The sequence below is a fragment of the Lepisosteus platostomus genome, chromosome 4, assembly GCF_059453375.1.
Source record: "Lepisosteus platostomus isolate fLepPlt1 chromosome 4, fLepPlt1.hap1, whole genome shotgun sequence".
Classification (NCBI taxonomy): Eukaryota; Metazoa; Chordata; class Actinopteri; order Semionotiformes; family Lepisosteidae; genus Lepisosteus; species Lepisosteus platostomus.
The window spans coordinates 11042053-11067232 of NC_142614.1; the positions used below are offsets into that span (position 1 = coordinate 11042053).

Below are 25180 nucleotides of genomic sequence, written 5' to 3' on the forward strand. Positions count from 1 at the left end.
GTTTGGCTGCTTTTTTCTGACGTTAAATCTGTTGGAGAAATGCCTTTCTAAAGGTTTCTGAAATACTATATTTAATTTTAATTTAACATTACTTTATTAACCCTTTACAATTTCTTGGATTAGGAATTATCTTTTCGCATACCCCAGCTTACTCTCCATGAGACACACAGACACACAGACAGGGAGAGAGCCTGGGGTCAGAGCACAGGGTCAGCCATTGTACAGCGCCCCTGGAGCAATTGGGGTTAAGGGCCTTACTCAGGAGCCCAACAGAGTAGGATTCCTCTGCCGGCTGTGGGATTTGAACCGGCAACCTTCCAGCCGCAGATCCTTAACCACAGAGCCACCGCTGCGCCCCAGATATTACAAGTGTTGCCGCTGTGCACACCTCCCTCTGGCCTGCACTCAGATGTGTAGCTTTGCATTGCAAATGTCCTGGATATTGAGTTCGTGCCGTGTTTTCGTGGAGCTTGGTTGTTTGTGGTCAGTCCCTGACATGAACTCCTTCACGTGACTATCACAGGAGGGAAATCCAGCTAGCTCTTTTATCTCTGTGTTTTACACATATGACCCTTACTGAAAAAAATTGAAAGGATATTTGCAAAGTTGTTAAAGAATGTGTTTTTGCTTGGGGACCTCCACTTGGCAGCATCTGATCCACACCAGGTTTTGTGCCGCAGTTTGATACACTGCAGGTTTTATCAGCTGCTGGAGGCTCATAAAAAACGGTACTGGTGAAGAATCAGGAGAGCCAACACTGTGTTATTTGAACTCACTTCACACTTTTATCTCAGCTTGTTGAAGCACAGTTAGCTAGGTGTCATCAGGAGTTGGTTGGGGTTGAGTTTTTTCTCTTTTCTACTTGCTTTGCCCCCTCCCCTCTCCCCTTGTGGGACCCTCTGTCTGCCTCCATCTTTACCCTTTTCCTCCCTTCCTCTTCACCTCTTTCCCATCATCCATCCTCCCTAGCCTCTCGTTTCCTGATCCGTCTCCGTCTCCGTTCCTCTGCTTTCATTCCTGCATTGCTCTGGCGGAGGAGGACGTGGGAGGGAGTGCAGTCACGTTCGCTGCCCTGGCTGTTTCCAGGCAACAGCGCAGACGAGGGGGAGAGAGAAATTGATTAACTCTTTAGTACTGGACTTGTTGCAGTTTGTGTGGTACCAGGTCGATCGGACTCTGACCTACTCCCTGAATGAAGCTGGCTGAAATCAAGGTGTAAATAGATGCAGGGTTTCCCGCAGGAAAAGGCTCAGGCCAGGTGGAAGTCTCCTGCAATTGACATAACATTAATGTTAATCCCCCACCTAGCTATCTAACAGCTAGATGACAGTACTAGCTTGCAAACTGTATATTGTAACTATATAATATTATCCTGAACAAGACGTTATTTGACTGCAGCAAGTCTGATTATATACGATTCATCAAAGCTGTAGGCTACCATGATGCTGCCTGAGGAAGAGCTTTGTGCTTGACATGCTTTTCTGATTCTGACTGCACTGTGCCATCATTGTGTTCTTTTTGCTATTGAGCATTAAGCTTTTTGCTATCTGTTCATTATTTTGCGCTCATTGAGACAATACGATATGTATTCACTTTGACAATCGTCATCCACTCAGTTTATTATTTTATAGAAATGATGTTTCTCATCAATTTTCACTAGAGACAAAGGGGCACCGTATTTGTCTGTGACCCGATGACTCAGCTGTGAGGAAATCCTGCAGTTTTTTTCCTATGTCAATTACTAAGTTAGCTCTCAAGGGTCCAAAACCCTAATGCGTGAGGTTTTCTGTTGAAAATGGCAATTGTTTACTGTTTGTATGATGGTTTATTTTATCCACGTACAAAAACACATTGAGTAATTAACTGAATCACAAATAATTCTGCAACAATGTCACAATTTTACATTCATTATTTAATTTTGTTATCAACCTAACTTAATGCAAATTTGTATGCATGAAAGCTGTGCGATTACGCACCATTGAAGCGGCTGGCTGTCATATGATTTTGCGGTGTATTACTATGAAACAGTATTTCAATATGGAATCTTGTATACATGTCATTGGCATTCATGCAGCTAGGCAGCCAAACTATGAAATATGTCTGTGAATGACAGAAAGTCTTTCTGACATATGACATATGTCTAAATGACAGAAAGATCCAGGTGTGTCCAGAGGGTGTTGATGATGTACAGTATCTGTGAGTGAGCGTTTGTCTCTGACAGTGAGATCAGGTGTGTCCAGAGTTGATGACGTATCTGTGAGTGAGCGTTTGTCTCTGACAGTGAGATCAGGTGTTTCCAGAGGGGTGTTGATGACGTATCTGTGAGTGAGCGTTTGTCTCTGACAGTGAGATCAGGTGTGTCCAGAGAGGGTGTTGATGACGTATCTGTGAGTGAGCGTTTGTCTCTGACAGTGAGATCAGGTGTGTCCAGAGGGGTGTTGATGATGTATCTGTGAGTGAGCGTTTGTCTCTGACGGTGAGATGAGGTGTGTCCAGAGGGGTGTTGATGATGTATCTGTCAGTGTTGAAATTGTCTGTTTTTGATGATGTCATCTGTGTTCCCCCTCTTGCAGTGTTAGTGGTGCAGCCCAGGGTTCCCTGGCTGGTGTGAGCGCCCCCTGGCTGGTGGAGCTCTGCCTCGAGTCACCACTGCAGCTTCAACATGAACAACAAGGAGGCGTCAACAGAGCCTGGTGAGGGACTCCACAACACTAATACACACCACAGATACACAGCACTGACACACAACAACTGTACAACACTGGACAGGTACACATGCAAACATCCAGCTTTACAACAGTTACGCGAGTCCAGGTACACAGCAGGGACAAAACTGTTCAGCAGTGAAATGCAGCACTGATGTTACTCCTGTGTGTGTGACCAGAGAGGAACAGCCACATGAAGGTGTTTCTGCCCAACAAGCTGCTGGAGTGTCTGCCCAGGAGTGTGGCCTTGCCCAAGGAGAGACTGCGCTGGAACACCAACGAGGTGAGACAGGATGTGGGAGAGATGGAGAAAGAGGGATGGAAGGGATGAGGAGAGAGAGGAAGAGAAGAATAGGAGAAATGAGGAGACAAAAATGGAAGAAGTGAGGAGAGAGATGAAGAAAAGGATGGGAGAGAAGAATGAGGAAAACGACAGGTGGGGGAACATGGCCAGAACCTGCTCGTGACATGATTGTTCTTTCTCTTCTTAAATTGATTTCCAGGAAATCGCTTCCTACCTGCTATCGTTCGACAAGCATGAGGAGTGGTTGTCCTGCTCCCTGAAGACCAGGTATGTCTCGCTGCATGGATGAGGTGATGAGTATAAGTACTGCCATCTTCAAAAAATGAGCTGTTTGCTATTTAATAGTATTTAATTCTCAGTTCTCATTCTCAATTCTCAGTTAATATCTGCCCTTTACCTGTTTTTTCTCTCAATCTCTCTGTCCCTCTGTCTCCCTATTGCTCTCTTCCTCCTCTTTGTCTCTACCTTTCCCTCCCCCTGTGCGTCTCCCTCCCTTTCCTCTCCGGCTCTCTCCCAGGCCTCCGAATGGTTCCATCATCCTGTACAACAGGAAGAAGGTGAAGTACAGGAAGGATGGCTACTGCTGGAAGAAGAGGAAAGACGGCAAGACGACCAGAGAGGATCATATGAAGTTGAAGGTGCAGGGTATGGAGGTGAGCGCGCCAATACCACAGACGTAGTAGCACCACCACCAGTGTCCTTGAGAGAGTCCTATGCCCACTGGTGTTCACCAGAGGAAATCTGTTCTGGCTCCCATACCTGTATCAGAAAGAGCTTCCATGCCCTAGGCTAGCTGTTGACCTGCTGCTCATCTCTCTCTCCACAGTGTCTCTATGGTTGCTATGTCCATTCCTCCATCGTCCCAACATTCCACAGGAGGTGCTACTCACTGCTGCAGGTGGGACTTCCTGTCTCGATCTTGTGTCACTTCCTGAAGCACAGCTTAGCTTTCAGTATCGGGACGCACATCAGTGGTGTGTCTCAGTATATGAGCTGTAATCCTGTGTTTTCTGTCATGTTTTTCCTGTGTGTGGCGTTTTAGCTCTCAAGTCCCTGTGTTGTGCTCTGTGGAAACAGGTCCAGACCCTCTTTAATCCTGTGTCTCCCTGTGAAGGAAAATCCTGCAGGCATTTGGCAGCAGAATCTTTCCTGCTTACTGTCAGAATTCCACAAGGATTTTCCCTGTAATTCCTTCAGGAATCCTGTCACATAGAAATACATACTTTTAGAACAGTCCTAAAGGGAATGTGTATAAAACAGGTTTGTGACTGTGTTGTAAAAGATGTCTGTTTCCTGTAGAATATATTTCTGTGTCCTACAGGATACCTGTTTGTGTTGTAGTGCGCCTCAGTCTCACCTGCCAGTTCTGTTCCGATCCAGAACCCGGATATCGTCCTGGTGCACTACCTGAATGTGCCGTCAGCGGAGGACTGTGGGAAGGCGTGCAGCCCGGCGCTGTGCTCTGTCACCAGCGACCGCCGTGAGTGGCTGCGCTGGACGCGTGATGAGTTGATTGGTCAGCTCAAGCCCATGTGTGAGTGGCCTCCCCTGCTTACTGCTTGTCAAAACCCTGGTTAACCACAGGGGGGCGCTGAGACACAGTAACCTGAAGATACCTGCCCAGCACCGGTTGTCCTACAACAGTAACAGAAGAAGTCAGTGGGTTTCTCCTTCTCTCCTGTCTCAGTTCACAGTGTCAAGTGGACCTGCAGCAACACTAACAGCTCCTCTGACCTCTCCATCGAGCAGCTGGTGCAGCACGTCCTGGACAGCCAGCAGGCCAAGCCGCAGCCGCGCACACACAGCTGCCTCTGCAGCAGCGGCCTGGGTGAGCGCCGCGCCAGACGAGTATGGGAACAGAGGGGCGAAGGGGCAGAGAAAGCTCATGTCTAACTCCGGTTCTGTTTTTCTCTCCTTCCTCCTTCTGTCTTCCCCTTCCCCATCTCACTCTCTCTCTCAACCCTCTCTCTCCCCCCGTCACTCTCTCTCACCACGTCACTCCTCTCTATCCCCTTTCACCCCTCACTCTCTCTCTCACCCTGTCACTCCTCTCTATCCCCTTTCACCCCTCACTCTCTCTCACCCCTGTCACTCTTCCTCATGCCCTTTCACCCTCACTCTCTCTCACCCCTGTCACTCTTCCTCACGCCCTTTCACCCCTCACTCTCTCTCACCCCTGTCACTCTTCCTCATGCCCTGTCACCCCTCACTCTCACACCCCAGCCTCCACAGGGGCCAACATTCCCCACAGGTGTAACAGCACCAAGCACCGCATCATCTCCCCGAAGCTGCCCCTGCGCCCCTCCCCCTACCCCGCCCTGACGGAGGTGCAGAACCTGGCCGGGGGTGAAGGCGGGGGCGAGTCGGGGGGCGGAGGCCCTGACAGGAAGACGGTGACCCCCAGCCTCATTCCCCAGCAACAGCAGCAACAGCCGCAGCAGCAGCAGACATCAGGGGGCAACTCAGGGGTGCCGGGAGGTTCCCCAGTCCCGGTCAGCCAATCTCCTTCCTCGGCGGGTAGCCCCCAGCAGCGCTGCTCGCCCTTGGCCCCCAGCAACGGTTTCTATGGCAACCAGCGTGGCCTGGCGACAGTGACGCTGCCTCAGAATGCGGTGATTGTCATGGCGACGCCCATTGGGTCCGGAAGGGGAGGGCCCAGGGGCGATGGGGAGGGCCTCCCGAAGCAGGAGAATGGCACCAGCACGGCGGCACGCCTGTCCCCAGCCCTCGCTGCCGTCACGCACTCCAGCCGCCTCCTCCTGTCCCCCATCGCTCAGCCCTCAAGCGCCTCACCCCCGGCCGAGCCTGCCCCCACTCCAGCACCCTCACTCCCCTCCGGCACCCCGACAGCCACCGCACACGTCCGGCTGACCAGCACCCCCAGCTCCACCGCCGCTGCCCCAAATACCAGCACTCAGGCCTCCCCCACCCCCGGCGTCGCGACCCTCAGCTTGACCCTGCTGCCCAGCCCCCTGATAGGAGGCCTGGTGCTGACGGACAGGCTAGTCTCAGGGGCAGAGTCGCTGATCCTGCCCTCCCACTCCTCCTCCTCCTCCTCCTCCTCCTCGTCATCCTCATCCTCGTCCACTTCCTGCACCCCTCCTGCCTTCGACCCCGACTCCTTCCTCAACAGCCCCAAGCGAGGACAGACCTACGGGGGCACAGCCACCTCCCGCGACTTGCTGTCCCTCTCCCTCTCAGTCCCTTCCAGTTTCACTCCTCCGTCCTCGTCCCTGTCTCCTGTCTCCCCCTCTGCCTCCTCCTGTTCCCGCTCCCTCGCGCTCGCCCTCTCGCCGGCCTCCCCCTCCAGCTCTCCCTCCTCCCTCTCCTCCCTCTCCTCCTCCTCCTCCTCTTCCTCAGCTGCGGAGCACGATGACGAGACTGGGAAGGGCAGGGAGGGCGAGGCAGGAAGAGAGCCCCATTTCCCAGACGCGGGCGCCCCCCCCTCTTCTCTCTGCTCCACCTCTCTCACGCCGTCTCTCTCCCTCTCGCTGTCGCTCTCCCCTGACGGCCAGCCAGTCTCCACGCTGACTGCCCCACCCCTCCTGCCCCTTTCCCTGGGACTGGCGGGGGCAGAGAGCCAGGGACCGGGGACCAGCAGTGAGGGAGACGTCCCGCTCGGTGATTGTGGTCCCCACGGCAACAGGAGCGAGCCGTCCCTGGCAGACCCGCCCCGCCCCTCCCAGAATCCCTCGCCGGAGGAGCGGCCCTGCCAGGAGCAGCGGCCTCCATCCGAACTGCTGCTCCTGCAGCCCAAAGGCAGCCTGTTCTTCCTGCAGGACGAGTGCAGCTCCAGCTCGCCGGGCGCGGGGCTGCAGGGGGACAGCGCCCCCGAGGGTGGCATCCAGGTCAAGGAGGAGCAGGGGTCCCCCTTCTCGCCCGCGGTCTTGAGGTACGAGGGGGAAGAGACCCCCATGGACACTACGGGGGATGAGGGAAAGCAGGAGGAGGGGGCAGGGGAGACACTGAGTAGAGACTTGAGAGCGGAGAGGGAACCGGAGAGGACAGAGGCAGAGAGCATAACAGCAGAACCTCCCAGCGAGGATACAGAGCTGTATACCATGATCCAGAAGAACCTGGGGCCCGGTGCCGGCTTTGGCGGGGCTGGCAGCGCAGGAAATGGCCAGCTGGGACTGGCAGACCACTTCGAGATCTCCTTCGATAGCCAGTTTCCAGACTTCATCTCCGAATTCATCGCTGAAGAGCATCAGCAAAATTCTGGAGGATCTGCTTGTGATTCAGGGTCTGTCAGTGCTGTTCCCTTTGCTGCTGCTGTTGCCCCCCTGCTCACTCACCCCCACATCCCATTCCCAAACTTCAGCCTGGAATCCCCCTTCAGCACCACAGCAGCTGCAGTACCGACGGTATCCACTGGGGGGCAGTATGTCCCATCGCAGCAGTCCCAGACTCCACAGCCTTCCTCTGCCCCCTTCCTCTCCTTCCTCAACCAGACCTCCTTGGCACTGTCACCCACGGCTGGTTCAGGAATATCTGCACGTCGCCTGGTGGCCATCACTGACTTCTCCCCCGAGTGGTCCTACCCTGAGGTGAGGCCTGCTGGGAAATTGAGTTTTGCCAGTTTTGGTGCATAGGAAGCTGCTTAGAAATGAATTTTTTGAGCAGTCTTATAATATTATAAATAATTTCGGTTTTGCTTATTTTCTGTTTTGCCTTCAGGAGTGTTTTGTACTAGAGCAGACTCCCATTGTGCAGTGGTCTGATCTATTCCAGGTTTTTCCAGCTGCAGGAGGCTCCTGTTTACCACTAGCAGGTGTTTGAGATTTCAAGCACATTGCTGCTGATCTTCATGTCTTTTATTGGTCTTGTCAGCCTTTCCTATAATTTCCAGTGTTATTTATGTTTAGTTGCATTGTGTGTATTATCCACCATGTGCACATTAAGTTGTCAGGCCCCCTGTCTCAGTTGCACTACATTGTGTCATCCGCAGGGGGGGGTGAAGGTTCTGATCACTGGCCCCTGGACTGAACTGTTGGGTCAGTACTCATGTGTGTTCGATCAGAGCGCCGTCCCAGCATCACTAATACAGCCAGGGGTCCTGCGCTGCTACTGCCCGGGTAAGACAGTTTGGAAAGCTGTACAGAGCACTGCGCTGTGTGACCAAGTGTGTCAGAGCTGTCCTGAGCACTGCACTGTGTAACTGTGTGTCAGAGCTGTCCTGAGCACTGCACTGTGTGACTCAGTGTGTCAGAGCTCTACTGAGCACTGTGCTGTGTGACTATGTGTCAGAACTGTACTGAGCACTGTGCTGTGTAACTGTGTGTCATAGCTGTCCTGAGCACTGTACTGTGTAACTGTGTGTCAGAGCTGTCCTGAGCACTGCACTGTGTAACTGTGTGTCAAAGCTGTCCTGAGCACTGCACTGTGTGACTCAGTGTGTCAGAGCTCTACTGAGCACTGTGCTGTGTGACTATGTGTCAGAACTGTACTGAGCATTGTGCTGTGTAACTGTGTGTCAGAGCTGTCCTGAGCACTGCGCTGTGTAACTGTGTGTCAGAGCTGTCCTGAGCACTGCACTGTGTAACTGTGTGTCAGAGCTGTCCTGAGCACTGCACTGTGTGACTCAGTGTGTCAGAGCTCTACTGAGCACTGTGCTGTGTGACTATGTGTCAGAACTGTACTGAGCACTGTGCTGTGTAACTGTGTGTCAGGGCTGTCCTGAGCACTGCGCTTTATAAATTAGAAGTGTCAGAAGTCTACTGAGCACTGATACAGCTATGAAACATACAGATATGGGCCACAAGGGGTCAGTGTTTTCTGGCTCATTGTCCAAATACCCTGCTGCCAAAGGTTCTGTATATCAGTCATCTGATCCGTTTCTTCACTGCTAAAGCAAATTGTCATGGGTCCATTTCTGCTGGTCTGCACGGTGTAACATCTCCTTTAGCATTCCAGGCTTCTGTCTTACAAACTAGTGATTTTCTCAGGAGGAGATCTGGTGAAAAAGAGAAGTCTAAACTTCAGCTCTGCCAGGCTCAGAACACACTAGCTCACTGCATAGTGTGCTCCCGCCTTTCTCAGAAGTGTCTGTGGAGGTCTTCATCAGCTGGAAAACTGGGCATATAAAAATACTAAAACTAGACGGTGCAAGTGGAAACGACATGTAGGTGCATTTAAACGCGAGGACAGGAGGTACTTCTTAACTCAAAGGGTGGTGGGAGTGCGTAACAAGCTGCCCAGTCCTTGTTGAATCCGATACCCTGCCTTCTTTTAAGAAACAGCTGAAGGTAGAAAGATAGCACCCACAGCCACCAAGAGTCGCCCCACTCCTTTACCCTTCTCCCAAAGATGTGTCTGTGCCCACACTGGGTGAGCTGAGGGGCAGACAAGGCAGATCTATTCTATTCTGTTCTTGTGTCCTTATTCCTCTCTCTCTCTGCCTCTCCCAGCCCACGAGGCAGGCCTGGTGTCTCTCCAGGTGTGGCAGGACAATACCATCCTCTCGTCCTCGGTGCTGTTCGAGTACCGCGCCCGCAACTCCGGGGCCCTGCCCAGCTCCCAGCTCGACTGGCTCTCCCTGGACGGTGAGTACCCCAGCCGTAGACACAGACGACTGGCATCCACTGGCTGTGGGAGACATGAGGGAGAGCAGAGAGGTAAAGGAATTCCTTGGAAAGCGTGAGAGAACACACATAGATGTGTGTGACACAACACCGAACAGAAAAGAGAGCAGACACAAACACAGCAGCAGCAAAATAATGCAGAGCTTGTGCCTGTCTTGCAACATGCAGGGCAGATACTCTAGCATAAGGTTGATCTTCATGTCACCTCAACATGTTCACCATTTCAAGTGTGGGAGACCTGTGCAGTTCTCCTGCAGATTTACTTTCACCCCCTGGGCAGCTCCATTTCAGTGGAATTTGGAGCAGTAAATGCATAGAAAACTGAGAGGTAATAACAAGTGTAGAAATACAAAAGTGTGTGTGAGTGGGTGAGCCTTCATGACAGTGTGTGGGTCTCTTGAGAGCGTGCCAGTTCACATACATGTGTGTGGATATTTGAGTATGAGTGTATTAGTGTAGTGTGTGCGTCAGTCTGTTTGTGAGTGAGCTGGCTGGCAGTGCTGTGGACACCAGCCATTATTCTTGCCCGACTATCAGGCTCAATTAGAGCAAATTATCAGAGCCCTGGGAAATCAGATTAACTGCCCTTACGCCCCAACCCAGGAAGGATTAAATATACTGTGAGTGCACAAGGGGGGTTTAGAGACCCTTACTGAGATATAGTGAAACATTCTGAGAGACACTGAGGAATGCTGAGATGTACAGGGAGACACAGAGGCATGCTGAGACACACTAAGGATACTATGAAGCCCTGAGAGACACTGAGAGACATACTGAAATGCACTGAGAGTCACTGAGAGAAACGCTGAGATGTACCAAGAGACACTGAGGCATGCTGAGATGCACTGAGGACGCTGAGGCATGCTGAGACACACTGGGAGACACTGAGGCATGCTGAAACACACTGAGAGACACTGAGACACGCTGAGACACTGAGCTGCATTGCGGACACTAAGGCATGCCGAGACCCACCTAGAGACACTGAGGCATGCTGAGGCACATTGAGAGACACTGAGACATGCCTTGACACACTGAGATGATGGAATGTACCAAGACATACTGAGAGGTGTTCAGATGCACTGAGAGATAGTGAGACAGGAAGATACACACTGAGAAGCACTGAGACATGCTAACACACACTTTTTAATTAAATGAATGTTTAAAAACATTCAGGGTAATAAAATATTATTGAGTTTCACACTGTTTCTCAGGCTGTGACAGGAGATCACTCACTGAGGAACTCTATTACGTTTCCTCCCCCAGTGGGGTTGGAAGCTATTCTGATTTTGGCAGGATTGGGAATTCTGGGATTAGATTTGTTATTTTAGGGAAGAATGTTTGTCTAATCCCTGAGTATTTCTCACAGTGCAGCAGAAAGTGCATTTCTGTCTCTGCTGCTCCCTGCTGGCATTAGTTGCACAGCCTGTCCTCTCTTGGCAGTCAGGCCTGCCTGTGTCCAGTTTCTATGCCTAGGCTGTGGTCACTGAGCCTGCCCTCTGGACAGCCAGTTTGTCTGGCTGTGTCTAGTTTCTGTGTCCATGCTGTGGTCAATGAGCCTGTCCACTCTGGGGAGCCAGGTCTGTCTGTGTCCAGTTTCTGTGGCTAGGCTGTGGTCACTGAGCCTGTCCTCTCTGGGCAGCCAGGTCTGTCTGTGTCCAGTTTCTGTGGCCAGGCTGTGGTCACTGAAACTGTACCTCATCAGATCTGTTTCTCCTTGTTGTCTTCCTACCTTGTCAGATACAAGGCCAGTGTGTTTTATCTTTTAAGGGCGCTTTAGTGATCTAATTTGTGTTGGTGTGCGTGTCCTCATGTGTGAGAAAGTGTTGTGTGATGTGGTGGTTTTGGTTAACTCAGATCTGTGGTGTTTAGCAATATTTTATTGCTGTTTTCTGTATGTTGATTAACAATTAGTATTGCCCTAACTTAGCTCAGGGTGCATTGTTTGATGTTTTTTTGTGCAGATGAAGTTTTTACTGACTTCTGTGGGGTGTTTTTCCCGTTTAGTGTAATTCTGGTCTGTGATTGGATGATACAATTCACTGCCATACAGGGCAATGGGTAAGATTACACTTTCAAATATTTAGAGCCAGATTTCTGAGGGGGTGTTGATATTGTAGAGCTGCCTCCTCATGACATAGAGAGCCCTACATGTCTTCTTCAGTGCCCTTACTGCCAGGTCAAAACTCCCTGATGAACTGATCTTTACACCAATGATCTTTAGTTCCAATATGTTGTTATTCATTGTGTAGTGGTATCTGTTTTCCTGAGATCTGGCATTCTCTGAAAAACTCTTGTCTCTGGATTTAAGTCTTATCCAGATTGCTCATGTCTGACAGTACTGCTCCTGCAGCGCCAGGCTCTGTTGTAGCCAAAGGAGAGGGTCATTGGTTTAGAGCAGGAACTTGTTCTCTGTGTGGTGTAGGGTGTTAGCTCATTGACAGAGATATTGATCAGTGTTGGGCCAGGAGCTCAGACTGTTCCCACAACTCTGATAGCTCATTGATAGTGATCAGTGAACAATGTTGGACCACTCACAATCACAATAGAGCTATTGGGGCAGCAGTTGGGCCAGGAGCTGCAGGAGCTACACCTTCCCCTGGTTACTTTTCACACAGTCACCCTGGTAGGTATTGGGGTGAGTCTGTCTGCACTTGTCTATTTGGGGCGATCCTGACCCGAGGGTAACACTGGCTCAAGACGAGGTTGAAAAGTTACAGCAGGACTTGCAGCTCAGTATTTCATTGTTGACTCCAATCTTGGTCACAGAGAGCCTGGAGTTTGTCCAGTTGTTCCTGGTCTGTGATCAGGGAATCCAAAGGTCCGCTCTCTACCCCCTGTCCTCTCTCCTATCCCCTTACTCCTCACTCCTCTCTTCCACCCCTCTGCTCTCTACTGTCTTCTCCCTCTCCCTCGTTCTCCTCTTTCCTTCCCCTGTTCTCCACTCTCTCCTCTCTCCCTCCCGACAGCTCCAGTTCTAGATTTAGTTCAATGAGGGAGTGGAAAAGTTGGACGAGGTCTGGAAGATTAAAGTCTTGGCCCGACAACCCCATCCCCCCCCCCCCACCTCGAGCTCCCCTCCTCCGCATGGAAACTCCGTAAAGCCGAGAGATAAGCGGTGGATTCCTGGACCTGCGCAGGGGGGTTATTTTAAGCTGCTTTTTGTTTCCAACTGTCTCTCCAGCTCTGTCTTAACCCCTCCTTGCCTCCCAGGCTTTTATCTTTTCTCTCTGAACTCTCTGTACTGTTCTTTTACCCTCATTTCACTGGGGATTTCTACACTTCAGTGTGCTTTGACTGTGATTTGACTGTGCTTTACTGTATTTTTACCATGATTTCATTGGGCTTTACTGCACTTTATTGTGCTTTTACCCTGTTCTCACTGTGCTTTACTGCACTTTTCCCCTCATTTCACAGGGCTTTGCTGCAGTTTACTGTACTCTTGCCCTGATCTCACTGGATTTTACTGAACTCTGCTCTTCTTTTACACTCATCTCACAGGGCTTTACTGTACTATTATGCTGATCTCACTGGGCTTTACTGCACTATACTTTTACTTTACCACAATCCCAGTGGGCTTTCCTGCCTGCACTTTACTGTTTTGATGATGATGATAATAATAATAATAATAATAATAATAATAATAATTATTATTATTATTATTATTATTGCTTACACTTATATAGTGCTTTTCTGGACACTCCACTCAAAGCACTTTACAGGTAATGGGGACTCCCCTCCACCACCACCAATGTGCAGCATCCACCTCGATGATGCGATGGCACCCATAGTGCACCAGAACGCTCACGGTACAGTACAGTACAATCCACTGAGATCTTGATAATGTGATCTCAGTAAATAATACTCTTATCTTATCAGTGGGCTTTACTGCACTGTACTGTGTTTTTACCCCAATCTCAGTGGCTTTACTGTACTGTCCTGTGTATTTACTTTGATCTCAGTGGGCTTTACTGAATTGTACTGTGATTCTACCCTGATCTCAGTTGCTTTACTGCACTGTACCGTGTTGATTCTCTGATCTCAGTGGATTGTACTGCACTGTACCATGTATTTACTCTGATCCCAGTGGCTTACTGGACCCTGTACACCCTGAGCTTAGTGGGCTTTACTGTGCTGTGTATTTACTCAGATCTCAGTGGGCATTACTGCACTGTACTGTGTTTATATCCTGATCTCAGTTGCTTTACTGATCTGTACCGTGTTGATTCTCTGATCTCAGTGGATTGTACTGCACTGTACCATGTATTTACTGGACCCTGTACTGTATTTTTGCCTTGATCTCAGTGGCTTTGCTGCACTATACTGTGTACCCTGATCTCAGTGGACTTTAGCCAGCTCTGAAGGAGTGCGTGACAGTGTGCTGGGACACAGAATAGTCTGTCAGAGCCAAGTGCTCCCAGGAGGAGGGGTATTTTTCCAAGGCTCATCACTCATCCTGGGTTTGTTCTGTACCAGAATCCCACTGCCAAAACCTCATACTGCTCCCCCTCCCCCTGGTGATTATTAATGTCCAGTAGCTGCCTCTTACTGTCATCACTCCCCTGGTGCAGGGAGACCAGTTGGATCCAGTTACAGGCACACAGTCACAGTGAGCACAGACAGACTCACACAGTGTAACACACACTATACAGGGCACAGGCACAGGCACAGGCAGTGCACAGTACAGGCACACACAGTGCACAGTGCAGACACAAACAGTTCATAGTCAAGACACACAGTACAGGCACATGCAGTTCACAGTACACACAGGTAACAAAACACATTACACAGAGTGTGTCAGTGTGAGAGTATATCAGTGTGTCAGGGTGTGAGAGTGTATTTTTGTATGTGTTTATCAGTGAGTGTCAGTGAAGTTAATGACACTAGTGTGACAGTGTTGTTAGGCTGCCCAGCCTGACCTGTTGCTATTCCTGGCTGGGTAGCTAAACCTATTTAAACTCCAGACACAGGACGTCCAGTCCAGAAGGGGGTGTGTGGCATCTGTCCAGATTAGTTTTGTCATAATGCAGCAAAGTGCATCCCTGCTGAGGACAGTCCTGCCTTTCCTAGCCCAGACGATTCTGTCACCTTCTCTCTTTCGCTCGGCGATCACTCGTCTGTCTCCAGCTCCCTCTTCCCTCCCTCTCTCTTTCTCGCTCCTCTTACCAGGAAGATTGACTCCCTCCTTCCTCTGCACCCCTCCCCTCTGTCTCTCTCTCACTCTGTTGTTTTGGCCATGTGCTCAGGGCGTCACAATGCCCCCTCCTCTCCCCCGCTCCCTCGCTCTCTCGGTCTCTCTCTCGGCCCCTTCTTACTTTCCCAATCAGACGCAGTTGCTCAGACACATGAGGCAGCAATTGGAAAACCTGCGGGAGTTTCGCAGAGTGTCTGAGGCAGTTAGGACAGCGTAGTAGCCCAAGAATCCAAACAGGGAGATGGGAAGTTCAATTCCTGTGGGTGTCTCTTTGGAAGCGTTTTCCACAGCACGTTAACTTTTATGTGTGAAGGAACAGACTGGAAGTCATAGTCCGCTGGCAAGTTTGAACAGATGGTTTTGTCCCAGTGGTTCTTGGAGCCATTCCTCCTGTCTTCTCGCAGGGACATCAACACCCCTTGTCTTCTTGCTTCTCCTTGGGAAGGATATTCTGGACGGTCAATCCTGTCCCCCTCCCTTTGGCTCTGTCTCTGTCTGGCGTCAGAACGGCAGATTGTGTTGTTCTCCCTGCAAAGCTGTGAAGAGATGAGGTGTGTGAGTTTCTTGCGCTGTGTTTGAATGGCTTCAGCAGCCATCGGCAGTAGGGGCAAAGTATCAGTGCGGGACAGCAGTGCTGCTGCCAAGGACCACTTCTGAGCTCGTCTTTTCCCAACACAGTTCTTGTCCTCACGGCTCAGCTCATCTCAGCACAGATCATCTCTTCTTAGCACACATCATCTGAGCACAGCTCATCTCTTCTTGGTACAGCTCATCTCTTCTCGATACAATTATCTCCGCACAGCACTGCTCATCTCAGCAGAGCACTGCTCATCTGTTCTCCGTACAGTTCATCTCTTCTCCATACAACTATCTCTGCACAGCTCATCTCAGCACAGCACAGCTCATCTCTTCTAAGTACATCACATCTCAGCACAGATAATCTCTCTCAGTACAGCTCATTTCTTCTCAGCAGAGTTCAGCTCATCTCTTCTCAGCTCTTCTCTTCTCAGCTCAGCTCAGCTCATCTCTTCTCAGCTCAGCTCAGCTCATCTCTTCTCAGCTCACCACATCTCAGCTCAGCACAGTTCATCTCATCTCTTCTTGGCACAGATCATCTCGGCACAGCTCAGTTCAGCACAGCTCACCTCATCTCAGCAAAGATCATCTCTTCTCAGTACAGCTCATTTCAGCACAGCTCATCTCTTCTCAGCTTAATTATCTCAAGACTGCTCATCTCTGCTCTCCTCAGATCATATTGGATCAGCTCAGCTCATCTTGGCTTATCTCTGCACAGCATAGCTCCATCCGCTTTCTTTGGTTTCCCGTTTTCTCCTTGATTTTTTCACCTCTATCCTTTCCTTCTTTCCCTTCTTACTGTTTGTTGTTCTCCCTGGCCTCTTTCATCCCTGCTGTTCTTTGGATGAGGTGTCTGCGGGGAATCAGCTAGTGATAACCGCTCGTTGTCTCATGACTGAGGCTCAGGTGTTCCAGGAATTGCCAAGAGGGATGGACGCAGGTGTGTGTGACTTTCCTGTTTCCCGGACCTTTTTCCGTTTCTCCTTGAAGAAGAATTTTTCTTATCCATCTTATTGCTAATTCCAGCAGCGACACCAGATTGTGTTTCTGAAAACGGGACGAACTCCAAATCATAGAATCTGGAACCAACCAGTTTTGCCGCAAAAGGAAAAAGTTCAGTTTTGGGGAATTTTAGGAGCATTTTATGGGCATTGTGGAAATGGGACACAGTTGACTTGTTCTCAGAAGAGTGTGGAGCAACAGAACGACGGAGAGAGACCAAGGGGAGGGGTGGAGACGAGGGAGTCAGGATATGATGAGGTGAAGTTCTTGTTTTTTGTTCGTGGGACTTCTGAAAATCTGGGGAGTGTGTCCCAGATCTGCTTTTCTTCTCAAGCCTGATTCAAATCAAACCTGCCTTGTTAAGATAAGCTTCATTATAAAATCCAGTGCAATAAAAAGAGACAAAGACTGCCACCTGTTAGAGGGAATTTCAGTTTCACCTGCAAGATTATCTGTTACAAAGAATGGAGCTGGAAAAGGATACTGTAGGTAGGAATTGAAACTTCTGAGTGTGTATGCCTGTGTCTCTCTATAGTATCTATAGATCTGATGGTGATGAGTGTGAATGTGAAGATACAGATGAGCTGGACTGAGTGTCTTTACAGTATCTACAGATCTGATGGGGATGAGTGTGAATGTGAAGATCCAGATGAGCTGGACTGAGTGTCTTTATGGTCCCTACAGATCTGAAGGTTATGTAAAATATAAAGTGTAAAAAATATGAGTAGTACAGTACAGTACATTGTGGTAAAGACGCACAGTAATTACTACAGTGCGGCCATTGGACTACAGTACTTTATGTATGGTAGAGTGCAGTATACAACAGCATAAAGATGACTATGGCGTTTTTAATAAGAATAATTTTAATATTAGAAATTGCAACTGATAGATTTATTGTAATGTTTCAATAGAAACCAATAGAAATAGAATCTGTAAATGTTCAAGTTGCTCAGGACAGAATTACTGTAGTTCAGCATGGTTCACTTATTGCACTATTTCCATTTGTGATGAATCAGTAGTGCTATTGTCAAAAAAGTTTCCTAATATCCCCTAGCTTCACTACCCCCCCTTCATTCTTAATACCACACAGATTCACTCTTAACAGCCACCTCCCCCCAGCCGGATTCAGTCTCAACACTCTCACTCTAAATACACCCCTATTCACACAAACACTGCCCAGGTTGCCCCCACACTCCCCTGATTGTGCACCCCAGTGCCCCTGTCACCACCCTGGTATGACATCGGAAGGAAGCCAAGGCCTGCAGGGGCAGGGCAAATATTTTCCATGTGAGAAAGAGCGTGAGGAGGGCAGGAGAGGGGGAAGAGGCAGGGAGAGAGGAAGAGAGGGGCTCAGCGCTGGTTCAGTGTGTGTTGCTAATCTGGGCTCTGTCAGTCAGACAGTGATGCATTCCCTACTGCCCTGCGTTAACTCTTCACACTGCACTCAGCCTGCACACGCACTGCACAGAGCCTGCATGGACTGTTCTCACTCTGCACAAGCCTTCACAGACTGTACACACACTGCACACAACCTTCACACACTGCACACAGCCTGCACGGACTGTTCTCACTCTGCACAAGCCTTCACAGACTGTACACACACTGCACACAACCTTCACACACTGCACACAGCCTGCACGGACTGTTCTCACTCTGCACAAGCCTTCACAGACTGTACACACACTGCACACAACCTTCACACACTGCACACAGCCTGCACGGACTGTTCTCACTCTGCACAAGCCTTCACAGACTGTACACACACTGCACACAACCTTCACACACTGCACACAGCGTACACACACTGTTAACAGCCTTCACAGACTGTACACACACTGCACAGAGCCTACACAGACTGTTCTCACTCTGCACAAGCCTTCACAGACTGTTCTCACTCTGCACACAGCCGGCACACACCATGCACACACTGCATGCAGCCTGTGTTTGGGGTCGAGCTGGGCTTATGATAATGTCTAAGGTTGGGGGTGAAGAGTTGCACACCTGTACTGTATGTCACCCCCTGAGACTTAAACAAGTTGACTGTGAAGGCTTCAGCCCATCCCGACCAGAGGTCACTAGCACCAGTTCGACTGCGGTTTCCCCAGTACTGACCCACAGCCTCCTGGGCTGGGGTTATCCTCCGAGCGAGGGGGAGAGTGATGTTACTGTCTGCGCTGTATTCCAGATAACCAGTTCCGCATGTCCATCCTGGAGCGGCTGGAGCAGATGGAGAAGAGGATGGCCGAGATGACCGCCTCACAGCAGCAGCAGCAACAACATCAGCAGCAGCAGATGACCCGGCAGGCCGCCCAGCCACAGAGCGCCACACAGCCGCAGAGCACTGCGCACGCCCAGGTACTGTGTGGTACTTGCTGCTGCTCAATACAGGGTAAAGAGTGAGGTACAACATAGGACAGTGTGGCTAAGTGTATCGCCCGCTGCTATACAAGAGACAGGTTCAGTGCCATGTAGCATAGTACAGTGTCATACATTAAATCACAGAAACTAGGCACAATAGACTGCAATAGGCATTGCATAGAACTGTATAGTACAGTGTAGAATATGTGTTAGAACAGTGTTTCATAGTGTAGATTAGTTGCACTATAATATAGCATGAGAAGTATTGTAGGTTGTGGTTCGCATGCCGTTATAAGCTACAGCAGAGAGCAATGGTAATTCTAAAAGTCAGGACCTAAGAGAGGGGGGCCAGCTTTGGCCTGGGCCTCACCTCACAGGGGGGCCTCACCTCAGCCAAGGGAGCATGGTCCTCTACTTTAACCCTTTGGCTGTGTTTCCTGACTTGATTCAAATTTGGAACTTTTACCATATACTGTGCTTCTCGACTAAAGTCCACAGCTGTGAAAAACGTCCCCTTTCAGTGCTGAATCTACCATTCTTTAGAAGTTTCAAAAAGCCTGCCTTAATCTTCCCAGTCTTCCGTGCCATTCTTTACATTAAAATATTTTTTACCGCTCTTCCCAAACAATGAGGGGGCCTCACACAGTAAAATGGCCCGGGCTTCTTCTAAACTCTCGGCGTGCCTGCTAAAAGTATAGTGATGCAATGACTTGTAGGATTGCAGAGAAAGCATAGCATGCATAGCACATTACAGTACAACATAGTATTGTATATTTCATTATGCAATAACATTGCAAAGTGTACTGCATTTCGAGTGCATCATAGTTCTACCCTGTATCGTGCTGTGTATTAGAATAGAATAGTACTGAACGTCACAAATTAGCACATTCTCACCCCCTCTCTCTCCTTCCCTCTGTCAGTCTAGCGTCAGTTAGCAGGGCCTTGCGTGTGAGGCCCTGTGTGTTTCGGCCATCTGTCCAGCTGGGGTATTAAAATGGGAGGGAGGTCGGTGTCTGCGCGTCACACTCACCTGCCCACAGGCTAATTTAAACCTTTAAATCCTTTAATAACTCAGCCCCCGCCATCTCTCCCTCCCTCTCTCCTCTTCCATTCTCTCTCTCCCTGCCTTGCCATCTCGTCTCTGTCCTTCTCTCTCTTTCCAAAACGCCCCAGTGCGTCAGAGGTACTTGCAGAGGGATTAAAAGGATGAGGGACAGGACAGATGCCACAGAGGGAAGTCGGGGGATGGGAGGAATAAATGAGGGCGTATGTAATGTTTCCGAATCGGGGCAGTTCAGTGGGAGAATATGAGACCCTACCTAACCCAGCGTGGAGAGAGAGAAGAAAGGAGTGATGTCTCTTGTGTCTCTCTACATCCTGCCTGTCTCTGTGGCAGTGGCAGTGTGGTGTCTCCAGCTCTCCCCCATCTGTTTCTCCCTCTCTCTGTGTCATATTTGCATTTTGTAGCAATTATACTTAATGGTTCCCTCCCCTTCTCTCTCTTCTTCTCTTCCTCCCTCTCCTCGCTCTCCCCCTGCCTCCCTCTCGCCCACTCCCTCTCTCCTCACTCTCCCCCACTAACCCCCTCTCTCCCCTGCCCCCTCTCTCTCCAGTCCTCGCAGTCCTTCGAGCAGCGGATCGTGGCGCTGTGCGAGCAGATGATGGCTGGGGGCCGGCAGTGGGTGCGGCCTGCAGGACTGGTGCACTCAGTCACTCACCGTGGGATGACCCTGCTCCACCTGGCCGCCGCGCAGGGATACGAGCAGCTCATACACACGCTCATTCATTGGAGGTGAGGAGAGAGGGAGGGGGAGGGAGGGCAGAGTGAGCAACTGGCTGGAGAAATGGGAGCGATGGTGAGGAGTGAGGGAAGAGTAAACCAAGGAAGAGATGGAAAAAGGCATCATAAGAGGAGGAAACTGCATGGAGAGAGACAGATGGAGGGATGAGGCAGTGCGTTGAGGAAAGTGGTGACACAGAAGTGGTAGTTGTGTTGTCTTGAGTTGTTTGTACATCTTACAGTGAGCTTTACTCTGTGTGTCAGTGCTAATGTATATGTATCTGGTAACAGTGTAATTCTCTCCCTCCCTCTGTGCAGGAGTGTGAACTCAGACAGTCTGGATCTGGAGCAGGAAGTGGACCCTCTCAATGTCGACCACTTCTCTTGCACCCCCTTGGTAATTCACACTTCTGCTGTTACACTGCCCTAACACAGTGCACCGAAAGATAAAAAACACTGTACTGTAAGACTGACACAGTGCACCGAGAGATAAAAAACACTGTACTGTAAGACTGACACAGCACACCGAGAGATATAAAACACTGTACTGTAAGACTGACACACTGCACAGAGATAAAAAACACTGTACTGTAAGACTGACACAGCGCACCGAGAGATAAAAAACACTGTACTGTAAGACTGACACAGCACACTGAGAGATATAAAACACTGTACTGTAAGACTGACACACTGCACAGAGATAAAAAACACTGTACTGTAAGACTGACACAGCACACAGAGAGATATAAAACACTGTACTGTAAGACTGACACAGCGCACCGAGATAAAAAACACTGCACTGTAAGACTGACACAGTGCACCGAGAGATAAAAAACACTGTACTGTAAGACTGACACACTGCACAGAGATAAAAAACACTGTACTGTAAGACTGACACAGCGCACAGAGATAAAAAACACTGTACTGTAAGACTGACACAGCGCACCGAGAGATAAAAAACACTGTACTGTAAGACTGACACAGTGCACCGAGAGATAAAAAACACTGTACTGTAAGACTGACACAGGACACCGAGAGATAAAAAACACTGTACTGTAAGACTGACACAGCACACCGAGAGATAAAAAACACTGTACTGTAAGACTGACACAGCGCACCGAGATAAAAAACACTGTACTGTAAGACTGACACAGCGCACAGAGATAAAAAACACTGTACTGTAAGACTGACACAGCGCACCGAGAGATAAAAAACACTGTACTGTAAGACTGACACAGCGCACCGAGAGATAAAAAACACTGTACTGTAAGACTGACACAGTGCACCGAGAGATAAAAAACACTGTACTGTAAGACTGACACAGTGCACCGAGAGATAAAAAACACTGTACTGTAAGACTGACACAGCACACCGAGAGATAAAAAACACTGTACTGTAAGACTGACACAGCGCACCGAGATAAAAAACACTGTACTGTAAGACTGACACAGCGCACAGAGATAAAAAACACTGTACTGTAAGACTGACACAGCGCACCGAGAGATAAAAAACACTGTACTGTAAGACTGACACAGCACACCGAGAGATAAAAAACACTGTACTGTAAGACTGACACAGTGCACCGAGAGATAAAAAACACTGTACTGTAAGACTGACACAGCGCACCGAGAGATAAAAAACACTGTACTGTAAGACTGACACAGCGCACCGAGAGATAAAAAACACTGTACTGTAAGACTGACACAGCACACCGAGAGATAAAAAACACTGTACTGTAAGACTGACACAGCACACCGAGGGATAAAAAACACTGTACTGTAAGACTGACACACTGCACCGAGATAAAAAACACTGTACTGTAAGACTGACACAGCGCACCGAGATAAAAAACACTGTACTGTAAGACTGACACAGCACACCGAGATAAAAAACACTACTGTAAGACTGACAAAGCACACAGAGATAAAAAACACTGTACTGTAAGACTGACACAGCGCACCGAGAGATAAAAAACACTGTACTGTAAGACTGACACACTGCACAGAGATAAAAAACACTGTACTGTAAGACTGACGCAGCACACCGAGAGATAAAAAACACTGTACTGTAAGACTGACACACTGCACAGAGATAAAAAACACTGTACTGTAAGACTGACGCAGCACACCAAGAGATAAAAAACACTGTACTGTAAGACTGACACAGCACACCGAGAGATAAAAAACACTGTACTGTAAGACTGACACACTGCACAGAGATAAAAAACACTGTACTGTAAGACTGACACAGCGCACAGAGATAAAAAACACTGTACTGTAAGACTGACACAGCGCACCGAGAGATAAAAAACACTGTACTGTAACACTGACACAGCGTACAGAGAGATAAAAGACACTTGTTTTTTATCTAAAGGACAGAATTCTTCACCCAAGGGGTGAGACAGGGCTGCAGCCTGAGCCCAACACTGTTCAATATCTATATCAAAGAGTTAGCAGGAATGTTGGAACAGTCTGCAGCTCCTGGTCTCACACTACATGACACAGAGATCAAGTTCCAGCTCTGTGCAGATGATTTGGTCCTACTGTCGCCCACAGAATAGGGGCTGCAGCAGAGCCTGGCACTGCTGGAGCAGTACTTTCTGACCTGGGTACTGACAGTCAATTTGGACAAGACCAGAGTGATGGTTTTCCAGAAAAAAAGCCAGACCTCTGGAAAACAAGTACCAATTCACACTCAACAACAACACATTGAAGCACACATCCAGCTACACATACCTCGGTCTCACCATCAGCTCTTCTGGGAGTTTTGACCTGGCAGTGAAGCCACTGAGGGAGAAGGCACTCAGGGCCTTCTACGCAATAAGAAGGAGGCTTTTCAACATCAACCCACCAACAAGAATCTGGCTCCAAATATTTGAAAGTGTAATCCAACCCAATGCCCTATATGGCAGTGAAGTGTGGGGTCCCCTCACAGACCAGGATTACATTAAATGGGACAAACACCCCACAGAAACTGTACGCATGGAGATCTATAGAAACATCCTCCATGTGCAGAGAAAAACACCTAACAACAGGTGCAGGGCCAAATTAGGCCAATACCCATTATTAATAAACATACAGAAGAGGTTAATAAAGTATTGGCTACACCTAAAAAACAGCGATCAAAGTTCCTACCACCACAGGGCCCTGCTGAGCCAAGAGCTGAGCCCAACAAAGAGCCCTCTGAGCCAGCTGGTCCTGAGGATCACTGACCCAAGCAACACCAACACCAGCCAGCCTCAGGACAGCACTGCTAGAGAACCACAACTCAGAATCAACCATATCACAGCACAGATCAAACAGCAATATCTCACACACAAACACAACATAAACTGGAATGCTACAGAATTCTAAATAAACAATACACACTAGCCAAATATTTGACCAACATAAGTAACGGCAAAAAAAACAGACCCTGACGAAGTACAGGCTCAGTGACCACAGCCTGGCCATAGAAACTGGGCAACACAGGCAGACCTGGCTGCCCAGAGAGGACAGGCTGTGCTCCCACTGCCAGCGGGGAGAAATAGAGACAGAGGTGCACTTCCTACTGCACTGTGACAAATATTCTGGGATTAGACAAACATTAACAAATCTAATCCCAGAATTCCCACACCTGCCAGAATCACAAGTCCCAATCCTACTGGGAGAGGGAGGAGGGAACTCAGTTGAACTGGCAGCCCAGTATGTTACCTCCTGTCATAACCTGAGGAACAGTGAGCCTGTCTCCCAATAATGCTCCATGTTTATATGTATATATCTTATGATTGTGTCTTTATTGTAAATGTCTGTAGATTTTTGTTTTATGTTAATTGTATTTGTTTTGCTTTGGCAACACTGATTTTACTCATTGGTCATGCCAATAAAGCATCTTGAATTGAACTGAATTAAAAAACACTGTACTGTAACAGTGACAGAGCGCACAGAGAGATACAAAACTCTGTACTGTAACACTGACACAGGGAGCTATCACTCTGTACTATATCACTGACACAGTGAGCTATAACACTGTACTGTAACACTAACACAGTGAGCTATAACACTGTACTGTATCACTGACACAGTGAGCTATAACACTGTACTGTAACACTAACGCAGTGAACTATAACACTGTACTTTATCACTGATGCTGAGCTCTAATATACTGTACTGTATCACTGACAGTGATCTATAACACTGACACTGAGCTCTAACAGACTGTACTGTAATGGTGACAGTGAGCTGTAACACTACTGTATCACTGACACTGGGCTTTAACAAACTAATGTATCACTGACACAGTGAGCTCTAATAGACAGTACTGTAACACTTAACACTGAGCTATAACAGACTGTACTTTATCACCGACACAGTAAGCTATAACACTGCACTGTATCACTGACACTGAGCTCTAACAGACTATTGTAACACTAAAACTGAGCTGTAACAGTGTACTATTACACTGACAGTGAGCTATAACAGACTACTGTATCACTGACACAGTGAGCTATAACACTGTACTGTAACACTGACACAGTGAGCTATAACACTACTGTAATGGTGACACAGAGAGCTATAACACTGTACTGTGTCACTGACACTGATCAATAACTGTACTTCTACACTGACACGGTGAGCTCTAAGAGACTGTATTGTAATGGCGACACAGTGAGCTATAGCACTGTACTGTATCACTGACACAGTG

The 25180-nt window shown here is 48.8% G+C and overlaps 1 protein-coding gene across 7 annotated transcripts in view; it reads left to right on the forward strand.

Annotated features, from left to right (window-relative positions):
- camta2 (calmodulin binding transcription activator 2) overlaps positions 1 to 25180 on the forward strand; it is a 46513-nt gene that overhangs the window by 9987 nt on the left and 11346 nt on the right. For 5 of the 7 annotated variants that reach the window (XR_015935828.1, XM_088628424.1, XM_088628426.1 and 2 more), the window contains 13 exons: positions 2574 to 2693; positions 2885 to 2988; positions 3209 to 3276; positions 3527 to 3662; positions 3836 to 3907; positions 4351 to 4543; positions 4697 to 4837; positions 5233 to 7556; positions 7958 to 8084; positions 9417 to 9551; positions 18545 to 18714; positions 20331 to 20509; positions 20816 to 20894. Coding sequence is in view for 6 of the 7 variants with exons in the window: in XM_088628424.1 (XP_088484550.1) it covers positions 2663 to 2693; positions 2885 to 2988; positions 3209 to 3276; positions 3527 to 3662; positions 3836 to 3907; positions 4351 to 4543; positions 4697 to 4837; positions 5233 to 7556; positions 7958 to 8084; positions 9417 to 9551; positions 18545 to 18714; positions 20331 to 20509; positions 20816 to 20894 (3759 nt within the window). In the remaining variant the exon portion in view is untranslated. The remainder of the gene's footprint in view (positions 1 to 2573; positions 2694 to 2884; positions 2989 to 3208; positions 3277 to 3526; positions 3663 to 3835; positions 3908 to 4350; positions 4544 to 4696; positions 4838 to 5232; positions 7557 to 7957; positions 8085 to 9416; positions 9552 to 18544; positions 18715 to 20330; positions 20510 to 20815; positions 20895 to 25180) is intronic. The other 2 variants (XM_088628428.1, XM_088628429.1) reach the window with 1 other exon arrangement.